Source organism: Notamacropus eugenii, chromosome 3, assembly GCF_028372415.1.
Source record: "Notamacropus eugenii isolate mMacEug1 chromosome 3, mMacEug1.pri_v2, whole genome shotgun sequence".
NCBI classification, from domain to species: domain Eukaryota; kingdom Metazoa; phylum Chordata; class Mammalia; order Diprotodontia; family Macropodidae; genus Notamacropus; species Notamacropus eugenii.
This window is the reverse complement of record NC_092874.1, coordinates 180,705,676-180,719,004: the sequence shown is the minus strand read 5'-3', so window position 1 is coordinate 180,719,004 and position 13,329 is coordinate 180,705,676. Positions and strand designations below refer to the sequence as shown.

General features: G+C 39.7%; 1 protein-coding gene across 1 annotated transcript in view; it reads left to right on the top strand.

The window, feature by feature from the left end:
* The window catches only part of IRAG2 (inositol 1,4,5-triphosphate receptor associated 2), a 118,316-nt gene that overhangs the window by 18,819 nt on the left and 86,168 nt on the right, over positions 1-13,329 (top strand). The window contains exons 5-7 of the mRNA XM_072650555.1: positions 10,837-10,904; positions 10,994-11,072; positions 12,257-12,415. Of these exons, the coding sequence (XP_072506656.1) occupies positions 10,837-10,904; positions 10,994-11,072; positions 12,257-12,415 (306 nt within the window). The remainder of the gene's footprint in view (positions 1-10,836; positions 10,905-10,993; positions 11,073-12,256; positions 12,416-13,329) is intronic.

The following is a 13,329-nucleotide window of genomic DNA, read 5'->3' as shown; positions in this document are numbered from 1 at the left end:
ATTACACTCAAAGAGTTATTAAACTACCCATGCCTTTTGACCCAGGAATACCACTGCTGGATCTATTTCCAGGGATGATTAGGGAAGAGGGAAAGGAACCTATATGTTCTAAATTATGTATAGCAGCTCTGTGTGTGGTGGCAAAGAACTGGAAGATGTAGGGATGTTCATCAGTTGGGGAATGGCTGGACAAGTTGTGGTTAGTGATTATGATGGAATGTTGCTATGCTGTGAGAGATGATGAGCTCAGTGATTTTGGAAAAACATGGAATGATTTGCACAAAATAATGAAGAGCAAGTGAGCAGAACCAGGAGACCATTTGTATATAGTAACAACAATGTTTTTTTTTTAAGAATGACTTTGAATGAATAAGTCATTTTGACAATTATAAATGCCCAAATTAACTATAAAGGACATATGAAGAAAGATGCTGGTCCATTTTCCAGTGGAGTTGCCCTCTGCCCCCCCCCCCCCCCCAGATGATGGCTGTGAAGGCTTGGCTAGAAGTAGGATCATTGCCCTGGGAGGTACTGCCTCCCTTAAACTGTGAGTGCTTAAATTTCCCTTGGGGACTGTTTGTCAGCGAGTTTTTGCTCACAGGATGAGGAGAGTGGAGCCCTTCTCCATAATGTTTTCTTTCCTCAATATTCTCTGTAAGGGCTAATTTGGAAACAGGTTCAGTGGCCTAGAGGATACTACTATTCCCAAGGCTTTCAGGTTGAGAATCCTAGGCTATCTTTATCCATCAATTAATCAAAAAATGATATGTAAGCCTCAGGAACTGAGAGGATAGTAATGCTCTCCACAGTAATAGGAAGATAGGAGATGGGGAAGGTTGGGGAAAAGGATAATGAATTCCATTTTGGACATAATTAGCTTAAGATGTCTAATAGACATCCAGTTTGAGATGTCTAAAAAGTAGTTGGAGATGCAAGACTAGAGGTCAGCAGAGAGATTAGAGCAGCATAGGTAGAATTAAGAATATCATATTGATCATAATTAAATCCATGGGAGCTGATGAGATCACCAAGTGAAGTAGTATAGAGATAGGAGAGAAGAAAAGATAGAATTGAACCCTGAGGGATGCTTGTGGTTAGAGAGTATGATCTGAAGGAGGATCCATCAAAGAAGAGGTAGAAAAGGAGAGGTCAGGTAGGTAGGAAGAAAACCAGGAAAGAATGCTGTCCCTAAAGCTTAGAAAGAAGAGAGTATTAAGGAGAGAAAAGTGATAAACCGTGTCAAAGGGCACAGAGAGGTCAAGGAGAATAAGGAGAGAATTTTAAATATTTAATTTGGCAACTAAGAGATAATTAGTAACTTTGGAGAGAGCAATTTTAGTGGAATAATAAAGTGAGAAGCCAGATTGTAAGGAATTTAAAGAAAGAGTGAGGAGAGAAAGAAGAGGCATCTTTTGTAGAAAAACTTTTTGAGGAGTTTAGCTATAAAGTTCAGAAGAGATATAAAATGATAAATGGCAGGGCTGGATAGACCAAGGGAGTTTTTTTGTTTCTGTGTTTTTTGTTCTTTTATGCACCATGACTACAACTTTATAAACAGAAGTAACACCACTTCTAAAATAATTTTAAAAATTTATGTTGCAAAACTCCCCTTCTTTGTAGAAGTGGCGCATCCATGAATGTAAAACATTACATATAATGTAATACATGTAATGTCAGATTTTTTCAATGTATTTATGAGTTTTGCTAATTTCCCTCTTCTTCCTCTTTTGCAAAATTCTTTGATTTTTTTTTATTATTTATTTTTAGTTTTCAACATTCATTTTCTTAAGATTTTGAGATCCAAATTTTCTCTCTATCTCTCCACTCTGCTCACCCCAAGACAGCGTGCACTCTGATTACCCCTTACTCCAATCTGTCCTCCCCTCTATCATGCTCCTCCCTTCCCTTGTCCCCATCTCCTCTATTTTCTTGTAGGGCTAGATAGATTTCTATGCCCCATTACCTGTATGTCTTATGTCGTAGTTCCATGTAAAAACAGTTTTCAAAATTTATTTTTAAGACTTTGAGTTCCAACTTCTCTCCCTTCCTCCCTCCCCACACATCCCCACTGAGAAGGTGAACAATTTGATATGTTATACATGTGTAGCTATGCAAAAGACTTCCATAAAAGTCATATTGTGAAAGACTAACTATATTTTCCTCCATCTTATCCTGCACCCACTATTTATTCTATTCTCTCTTTTGACCATATCCCTCCTCAAAAGTGTTTACTTCTAATTATGTCCTCCTCCCTTTTGCCCTTCCTTGTATCATCTCCCTACATCTTGTTTATCCCCTTCTCCTCTGCTTTCCTGTAGTGTAAGATAAATTTTGTTTTTTATTTTTCTTTTTTTTAAATTAATTTATTTAACTGTTAACATTCATTTTCACAAAATTTTGGGTTCCAAATTTTCTCCCCATTTGTCCACTCCCCCCACCCCAAAACACCGAACATTCTAATTGCCCCTATCACCAATCTGCTCTCTCTTCTATCATCCCTCTCTGACCTTGTCTCCATCTTCTCTTTTGTCCTGTAGGGCCAGATAACTTTCTATTCCTTTACCTATATTTCTTATTTCCTAGTAGCAAGAACAGTACTCGACAGTTGTTCCTAAAACTTTGAGTTCTAACTTCTCTTCATCCCTCCCTCCCCACCCATTCCCTTTGGAAGGCAAGTAATTCAATATAGACCATATCTGTGTAGTTTTGCAAATGACTTCCATAATAGTCATGTTGTGTAAGACTAACTATATTTCCCTCCATCCTATCTTGCCCCCCATTGCTTCTATTCTCTTTTGATCCTATCCCTCCCCATGAGTGTCGACCTCAAATTGCACTCTCCTCCCCATGCCCTCCCTTCTATCATCCCCTCCACCCTGCTTATCCCCTTATCCCCCACTTTCCTGTATTGTAAGATAGGTCTTCATACCAAAATGAGTGTGCATTTTATTCCTTCCTTTAGTGGAATGTGATGAGAGTAAACTTCATGTTTTTCTCTCACCTCCCTTCTTTTTCCCTCCACTAAAAAGTCTTTTGCTTGCCTCTTTTATGAGAGAAAATTTGCCCCATTCCATTTCTCCCTTTCTCCTCCCGATATATTTCTCTCTCACCCCTTAATTTCATTTTTTTTAAGATACGATCCCATCCTATTCAATTCACTCTGTGCTCTCTGCCTCTGTGTGTATGTTGTTTGTATGTGTGTGTAATCCCACCCACTACCCAGATACTGAAAAGTTTCAAGAGTTACAAATATTTTCTTTCCATGTAGGAATGTAAACAGTTCAACTTTAGTAAGTCCCTTATGACTTCTCTTTGCTGTTTACCTTATCGTGCTTCTCTTCATTCTTGTGTTTGAAAGTCAAAATTTTCTTTTCAGCTCTGGTCTTTTCATCAAGAATGCTTGAAAGTCTCCAATTTCATTGAAAGACCATTTTTTTCCCCTGAAGTATTATACTCAATTTTGCTGGGTAGGTGATTCTTGGTTTTAGTCCTAGTTCCTTTAACTTCTGGAATATCATATTCCACACCCTTCAATCCCTTAATGTAGAAGCTGCTAGATCTTGTGTTATCTTGATTGTATTTCCACAATACTTGAATTGTTTCTTTCTAGCTGCTTGCAATATTTTCTCCTTGACCAGGGGACTCTGGAATTTGGCCACAATGTTCCTAGGAATTTCTCTTTTTGATCTCTTTCAGGCGATGATCTGTGGATTCCTTGAATACTTATTTTGCCCTCTGGTTCTAGAATCTCAGGGCAGTTTTCCTTGATAATTTCATGAAAGATGATGTCTAGGCTCTTTTCTTGATCATGGCTTTCAGGTAGTCCCATAATTTTTAAATTGTCTCTCCTGGATCTATTTTCCAGGTCAGTTGTTTTTCCAATGAGATATTTCACATTATCTTTTATTTTTTCATTCTTTTGGTTTTGTTTTGTGATTTTTTGGTTTCTCATAAAGTCATTAGCCTCCATCTGTTCCATTGTATTTTTGAAAGAACTATTTTCTTCAGTGAGCTTTTGAACTTCCTTTTCTATTTGGCTAATTGTGCTTTTTAAAGCATTCTTCTCCTCATTGGCTTTTTGAACCTCTTTTGCCAATTGAGTTAGGCTATTTTTCAAGGTGTTATTTTCTTCAGCATTTTTTTGGGTCTCCTTTAGCAAGATGTGGACCTGCTTTTCATGCTTTTCTTTCATCTCTCTCATTTCTCTTCCCAGTTTTTTCTCCACCTCTCTTACTTGATTTTCAAAATCCTTTTTGAGCTCTTCCATGGCCTGAGCCCATGGTATATTTATTTTGGATGTGTGGGATACAGAAGCTTTGACTTCAGTGTCTTTCCCTGATGGAGAGCATTGTTCTTCCTCATCAGAAAGGAAGGGAGGAATTATCTGTTCACCAAGAAAGTAACCTTCTATAGTCTTATTTTTTTTCCCTTTTCTGGGCATTTTCCCAGCCAGGGACTTGACTTCTTGAGCTTTATTTCCACCCCCACCTCACCTCCAGATCCGCCCAGCCAGCGCTAGGGGTCTGAGATTCAAATGCTGCTTCCCAGCCTCAGGGCTTTGGGCAGGGGCAGGTCTGCTATTCAGTGTAAGATTAAGTTTAGGTGCTCAGGTGGGGGCAGGGCCACCATACAGGGCTCAGTTCCCTCAGGGGGTTTATGCAGAGACCTTCAACAATGGATATGGGCTCCTGCCTGCTTGGGGAGCCCCTATCCTCTGCTGCCTCCATTGCTGCCTCCTAAGGGGGCCTGAGTTATGGGGACACCCCACTCCCCTCTTGACCAGCCAAAGAGACCCTCTCACCGACCCTTGTCACCTGTGGGTGGAGGGACCTGCGTGGCTGCTGGAGATTCTGTCCCTGAAGCCCTCTCGGATCTGCTCCTCTCGCCACGCGACCAAGGTAGGGCTCTCTGAAACAGAAATCTCATCTGCTCCGTTGTTCTGTGGCTTCTGCTGCTCCAGAATTTGTTGCAAGTTCTTCTTTACAGATATTTTATGGGCTGTGGGTTCGGAGCTAGCATATATGTGTCTTTTTACTCCACCATCTTGGCTCCTCCAGGGGGTTATTCTTTTAAAAATGAAACTGTCAGGAGAGTTAAAAAGGACCAATTTTCTTTTTTTTTTTTATTTAACTTTTAACATTTATTTTCACACAATTTTGGGTTACAAATTTTCTCCCCTTTTATCCCCTCCCCCCCCCCAGACCCAAGCTTTCTAATTGCCCCTGTGACCTATCTGCTCTCTCCTCTATTCTCCCTCCCTGCCCTTGTCTCCATCTTCTCTTTTGTCCTGTAGGGCCAGATAGCTTTCTTGACCCCTTAACCTGTATTTCTTGTTACCCAGTGGTAAGAACATTACATTTGGTCCTAATACTTTGAGTTCCAACTTCTTTTGCTCCCTCCCTCTCCACCCCTTCCCCTTGGAAGACAGACAATTCAATATAGGCCATATCTGTTTAGTTTTGCAAATGATTTCCATACTAGTTGTGTTGTATAGGACTAACTATATTTCCCTCTATCCTATCCTGTCCCCCATTACTTCTATTTTCTTATGGTCCTTTCCCTCCCCATGAGTGTCGACCTCGTATTGCATTCTCCTCCCCATGCCCTCCCCTCTATCCTCTCCCCCACCCTGCTTGTGCCCCTGTCCCCCACTCTCCTGTATTATGAGATAGGTTTTCCTATCAAAATGCGTGTGCATTATATTCTTTCCTTTAGTGGAATTTGATGAGAGTAGACCTCATGTTTTTCTCTTGCCTCCCCTCTTTATCCAACCACTAATAAGTCTTTTGCTTGCCTCTTTTATGAGAGATAATTTGCCCCATATAACTTCTCCCTTTCTCCTCCCAATATTTCTCTCTCACTGCTTGATTTCACTTTTTTTTTAAGCTATGATCCCATCCTCTTCAATTCACTCTGTGCACTCTGTCTCTGTGTATGTGTGCGTGTGTGCATGTGTGTGTGTGTGTACTCCCACCCAGTACCCAGATACTGAAATGTTTCAAGAGTTACAAATATTGTCTTTCCATGTAGGAATGTAAACAGTTCAACTTTAGTAAGTCCCTTATGACTTCTCTTTGCTGTTCACCTTTTCATGGTTCTCTTCATTCTTGTGTTAGAAAGTCAAATTTTCTTTCCAGCTCTGGTCTTTTCATCAGGAAAATTTGAAAGTCCTCTATTTCATTGAAAGACCATTTTTTCTCCTGAAGTATTATACTCAGTTTTGCTGGGTAGGTGATTCTTGGCTTCAATCCTAGTTCCTTTGACTTCTGGAATATCCTATTCCATTCCCTTCTATCCCTCAATGTAGAGGGTGCTAGATCTTGTGCTATCCTGATTGTATTTCCACAATACTTGAATTGTTTCTTTCTAGCTGCTTGCAATATTTTCTCTTTCACCTGGGAATTCTGGAATTTGGCCACAATGCTCCTAGGAGTTTTTCTTTTTGGATCTCTTTCATGCGGTGTTCTGCGGATTCCTTGAACATTTATTTTGCCTTCTGGTTCTAGAATCTCAGGGCAGTTTTCCTTGATAATTTCATGGAAGATGATGTCTAGGCTCTTCTTTTGATCATGGTTTTCAGGTAGTCCCAGAATTTTTACATTGTCTCTCCTGATTCTATTTTCCAGGTCAGTTGTTTTTCCAATAAGATATTTCACATTATCTTCCATTTTTCGAATCTGCGCGGTATGTCCTGAGATATCTGTCTTTCTCATAAAGTCCTTAGCGTCCATCTGTACCATTCCAGTTTTGAAAGATCTATTTTCTTCAGTGAGCTTTTGAATCTCCTTTTCCATTTGGTTAATTCTGCTTTTGAAAGCATTCTTCTCCTCATTGGCCCCTTGCACCTCCCTTGCCAACTGAGTTAGGCTAGTTCTCAAGGTGCCAATTTCTTCAAGATTTTTTTGGTTCTCCTTTAGCAGGGAGCTGATCTGCTTTTCATGCTTCTCCCTCATCCCTCTCATTTCCCTTCCCAGTCTTTCCTCCACCTCTCTAACTTGATTTTCAAAATTCCTCTTGAGCTCTTCCATGGCCCAAGCCCATTGGGTGGGCTGGGACACAGAATCCTCAATTTCTGTGTCTTTGCCTGATGGCAAGCATTGTTCCTTCCCATCAGAAAGGAAGGGAGGAAGTGTCTTTTCTCCGAGAAAATACCCTTCAATGGTTTTATTTCTTTTCCCTTTTCTGGGCATTCTCCCCAACCAGTGACCTGACCTCTGAATGTTCTCCTCACACCCACCTCGCCTCCTGGTCCTCCCAGCCAGCCTTTGGGGACTGAGATTCAAATGCTCTTCCCGCCTTAGGGTTTTGGGCGGGGGCAGGGCTGCTATTCAGTGTGAGAATTAAGTTCAGGTGGTCAGGGGCAGGGCTGCCTCTCTGGCTCAGTTCCCTCAGGGGGTTTATGCACAGACCTTCCACAATGGATCCAGGCTCCCGCCCGTTTGGGGAGCCCCTGTCTGTAGCCACCTCTCAGCTTCTATCTCCTGGGGGGGCCCGAGCCATGGGGGCACCCCACTCCCCTCTCAACCTGCCAAAGACACTCTCTCACCTACCCCCGTCAGTCACCTGTTGGTGGGGGGGCTTGTGCCACCGCTGGAGATCCCGTCTCTGGAGCCTTCTCAGATCTGTGCCTCTCGGAGCCGCGGCTGCCGCAGGTCCGGGCTGGGCTCCGCCTCTGCAGCGCGATGGACCTTTTGCGAGAGGTTTGCAGGTCCCTCTGTGGGTGGGGGGACCCGCGTGGCCACTGGAGATCCCGTCCCCGTAGCCCTCTTGGATCTTTTCCTCACGGTGTCATGGCCGTGGCAGGGCTGCCCTCTGCTCCCTGTCCCGGTGCCCAGTCCACGGCGCGAAGGACCCCCCACGAGAGGTTTGCAGGTCTCTCCGGAACAGAAATCTCCCTCGCTCCAATATTCCGTGGTCTCTGGGTGCAGAATTCGCCCTGGGTTGGTCCCCTCTAGCCGTTCTGTGGTTTGTGGGTTCGGAGCTATGTGTATGTGCGTCTTTCTACTTCGCCATCTTGGCTCCGCCCCCCGACCAATTTTCTCATACAAATGAAAGGGAAAGGGAGAAAAATGATAGAGAAGAAGATAGTAGGGGGGAAGGCCATAAGATAAATTTTCATAGCAAATTGAGCATGCATGTTATTTTGTCCTTAAGCCAAATGTGATGAGAGTAAGGTTCACTTTTCTCCTCTCCTCTCCCCCCTCTTCCCCTCCATTGAAAAAGTTTTTTCTTCCCTTTTATTATGCATGAGATAATTTGCCCCATTCTATTTCTCCCTTTCTCCCCCCATTACATTCCTCTTTTACCCCTTAATTTTATTTTTTTTAGATATCATCCCTTCCTATTCAGGTTACCCTGTGCCCTCTGTCTCTGTCTCTCTCTGTCTCTGTCTCTCGTCTCCCTCCCTCCCTCCCTCTCTCTCTATCTCAATATATGTGTGTGTGTATATATGTATATATATGTATATATATATATATATATATATGTATATATATATATATGTATACATATATATATATATACATATATATATATATATATAAGAAATCCTTCCAAATACCCAAATACTGAGAAAAGTTATTATCTTTCTGTGTAGGAATGTAAATAGTTCACCTTTAGTAAATCCCTTATGATTTCTCTTTCCTGTTTACCTTTTCATGCTTCTCTTGATTCTTGTGTTTGAAAGTCAAGTTTTCTATTTGACTCTGGTCTTTTCATCAAGAATACTTAAAAGTCTTCTATTTCATTGAATGACCATTTTTCCCCCTGAAGTATTGTATTCAGTTGTGCTGGGTAGGTGATTTTTTATTTTAATCCTAGCTCCTTTGACCTGTGGAATATCATATTCCAAGTCCTTCAGTTCCTTAATGTAGAAGCTGCTAGATCTTGTGTTATCCTGATTGTATTTATACAATACTCAAATTGTTTCTTTCTGGCTGCTTGCATTATTTTCTCTTTGACCTGGGAGCTCTGAAATTTGGCCACAATATTCCTAGGAGTTTCTCCATTTGGGTCTCTTTCAGGAGGTGATCGGTGTATTCTTTCAATATTTATTTTACCCTCTTGTTCTAGAATATCAGGGCAGTTTCCCTTGATAATTTATTGAAGTATGATGTCTAGGCTCTTAGACATTTTATGATCATGGCTTTCAGGTAGCCCCATAATTTTTAAATTGTCTTTCCTGGATCTATTTTCCAGATCAATTGTTTTTCCAATGAGATATTTCATGTTCCCTGCTATTTTTTCATTCTTTTGGTTTTGTTTTATAATTTCTTGATTTTTCATAAAGTCATCTTCCATCTGCTCCATTCTAATCTTCAAGAAATTTTTTTCTTCAGTGAACTTTTGGACCTCCTTTTCCATCTGGCCAATTCTGCTTTTTTCAGCATTCTTTTCCTCATTGGCTTTTTGGATCTCTTTTCCATTTGGGTTCATCTATGTTTTAAAGTGTTATTTTCTTCAGCATCTTTTTTGGGTCTCTTTTAGCAAGCAGTTGATTTGTTTTTCATGATATCCATGATGGCCCACACTGGACCACATCCTGTCCCCAGTAGGGCATGATGGACACTTCCTGGTGATCTTTCAGGCTGTCTTGGACTGGAGATTTGTTTCACTCCCCCATTCTGTGGGTTCTGCAGCTCCAGAATTTGTTTGAGCCATTTTTTACAGGTATTTGGCTGGGCTTGGAGGGAATGCTCTAGAAATTCCATGCTGTTACTCCACCATCTTGGCTCCACCTCCCAAAGGAGAGTTTTTTTCAGGATGGGGAAAACATGGGCATGTTTGTAGGCAGTAGAGAATGAGCCAGTAGACATAGAGATGGAAAATAAGATAGAGTGGGGGTGACAGAGCAGGAAATCTGATGGAGGATTTGGGATGGAATATGATCCTTTAAACAAATATGACCTTGGTAAGGAAGAAGACCATTTCATCATGTGAAACAGGGTTAAAACAGGAGATAGTGTCAGAAGGCACCTGAGTGATAGGAGATGAAGAAGGGGGAGATCACAGTAAATGGTCTCAGTTTTTTCCTGCAAAAAATGAGGCAAAATTCTCAGCCAAGAGATCTTCAAGGTAAATGTGGCAATAGTTTTTGAGTTATCCAGTACACCAGACTGCCTTCTAGCTCTTCTCCAGATTGGTTAGTTTCTTGTTAGATCTAGAAGGAACCTGGAGGCTTTATAGTATTACCTTCTCACAGAAGAATAAATTGAAGCCAAAAGAAGGGGAACAATCTGCCTTAGATCACAGAAAGTTAGTGGCAGAGCCAGGACTTTATCCCAAGTTTTCTTGATTTCCAGTCTTTTGCTTGTTCCAATATAACTCACTATTTCTGTTTATGCTGGGTCTCCCCAACTAGTCTGGAAATTCCCAGAGACTTGAGACTTTTCCTCGTATTCTTGTTCATCCTACTCCTTGCTTAGAACAGTATAATTTTTATATTAAGTACTTAATAAATATATGTAGAATGGGGGGGTGGAGGGAAGAAAAAAATAAATTTACATGATAATTCTGTTATATATTTGAAAGGAACAGCAAGTTGTGCATAGAAGATTTGTAGTTTCATGTGCAAGATTTTTTTTTATTATAGTATGTTATGGAAATGCTTGTTTTATTCTATAAATTAAAAATAAAATTTAATAATGATTTTTAAAATACATGTTGAATTAATCAGATTTGACTAAAGCTTTTTGGAAAATGCGAGTTAGGACCAACATCATTGCCCTTCTGGATTCAATATAGAACAGTTGTATATTAGTATGTTACCACGTAAGGAAGATCCAAGCTTTGATATACAGAAATGTTCCTAAATTGATGATTTTGTTCTTGTTATAGGGGAAGGAAGACTGAAATGAGCCCTGAAGAAGATTCAGTCTATAAAGCATGGGGTAGTCAGAAGTCAGGTGCAATGTTTATGTCTCTATGTACAATTTTCTGCCCCTTTCCTATGTTTTTTTAAAGTCTCATCCTACATTGTTTTTGTGCATTTTAGTTAAGGTGACCTCAGATACAGTGACTATCACATCAGGGAACTGTGAGGCTTTTGGTGGAGATACATGTAATGACGACTTGTAAGTGTGATTACTTTGGTGATATTTGAAATATTTCAGTTTGGTATTCTGACCAATTTACAATGTATGCATTTTTCTCATGTGTATAAAATCTTAGTCTGACAATACGTGATCCTGAGCAAATCACTTGATCACATTAGGCCTTACTTTCCTCATCTGTCAAACGAGGATAACACTGTTACTATGTCCTTCAAGGTTTGTTTAGTCATTCATTCAATCAACACATTTTTTAAAGTGCCTACTATGTGGCAGGCACTATACTAGTCTCTGGAAATATAGATACAGCAAATAAAATCAATCCTGTTCACAAGAAGTTTACATTCTAACAAGGGAAGCAAGTATATACATAAATATATAAGTAAAAAACATAAAAGAGAAAAAATAAGAAGTTAATAACAGTAATAATAACTAACACTTATATAGCATTTACTATATGTCAGGCACTGTAATAAATGCTTTACAGTTGTTATCTCATTTGATATAAAGGAATTAGGGAGGAGACTAGCAGTTGAAAGAGCAAGGGGCTTTGGAAACCTTAAAGCAGTAGAGAAATGTGTGGTTGCCATTGCATCATCACTAGAGTTCTTTTCCCAATTAGTCTAAGCTAATTTAATATTCTATTAACTATTTTGTGCTATCTAAACTGGAATCCTTGTTTTCACAGAATCTAATTTATGTTTGCCTTCTCAAGGAGAGAAGAGGGGAGGGAGAAAGGGACACAGTATGGTACACAAAGTTAAAGAAAAGAATGTTAAAAAAGTTTTGTTTACATGTAATTGAGAAAAAAATACAAGTTAAATATAAAAAAGAATATAACTAAAATTTGCTAGTAATTTGTTCTTATACTTTCTCTTTCACAGGGACTAATTTCTCATTCAAATGACCTCACTTGATATCTATAAGAAACAAATTTTATTAGAAGTAGAACATCCCAAAGTGGAAAAAGGCAACTGTGAAAAGAACTATAGGTGATGACAGAATAAAATCCATGTTCTAGGAATCCCTAGGGATCCCTAAAAATCCAAGAATGTTAATTTCATGATGATGGTAGCTGGGTAGTAAGTCAATCTCTTGAGAAAGTTTAAATTTCTAAATGTACTCATCTGTCTTGTTTGCTGTGAAAGGGGTTGGGGAGAAAGAGATGCTTTATTGAAAAATATTTCCTTTTATTTCTTTACCTTCAGAGAGACCACTGACTTGATTACATATGTGGCAGACCTGCAGTTTAACAAACAAAAACTGCAAGAGGAAAATAACAAATTTAAGTTAGCTTTGGAAGCCCTAGAAGAAGCCAACAGCCAGTTAACAGAAGACTATCATGAGCTGCACAGCCAAATGAAAAGGTGAACTTATTTCACTCTGTGTGGCTGTGTGTCCCAGGACTTATTCTATATCTATGCCCTTGAATAGTTCGTTCATGTCTATGCCATCTGCCTGAGACTTGTTGTACGTCCTATAAGCCAAAAAAAAAAAAAAAAAAGGGTCCATTCAAATTATTCCCAATTGTGCCCAAACTACTTGTATGAAATTTTGGAATTTCAAAAAGCTACACTGTTCACCTCACCTGTAAAATGGGGATATTAGCACCCATTTCCCAGGTTTTTTGTGAGGTTCAAATGAGATTTGCCAAGCATTTAGGAATAGGTGCTATATAAATGCCAGCTGATAATATTATCGTTATTATCATTATTAGTATTATTAAGCTTTTCTAGCATGTGCATGTGGTTATTTCCCCAGTAAATGGTTACTTAAGAAAATGGTACCTGAGAAAGAGATCATGGCTGCAAATTGAAAAATGATGGATTCTTTGTCAAAGATGGAGTATACCTAATGAGGAGCGGAAAAATTTTATTTACCTGGAATCTTACTCATCTAATCCAAAGGTCTTAAACTGAAAGGAAAGGAAGAGAAAATTAATGAAGAATAAATGGATGAATGAATTAATGCTTTAAAATGTTTTTTAAGGCTTTACTATTTGCCAGACACTGTACTAAGAAGTGAAGCTCCGAATACAAAAGTGAATCAGTCCCTGCCTCCAAAACTTTATGTACTAATGAAGAAAATCAGTATGTGTGGGAGTGGTGGCCAGGAAGGATGTTTTGGTTGTGAAGTCAAAGATATAGTGGGCCCTTTGAGACACCTACCAATCAGGGCAGCACAGGGCAACAGTTAGAGGGTCAAAATGGATACATATCCTAGATCTCATAAACATATCATAAAGTCATATTGTAAACCAAGGAGAGGGTCAAGAAAGAAG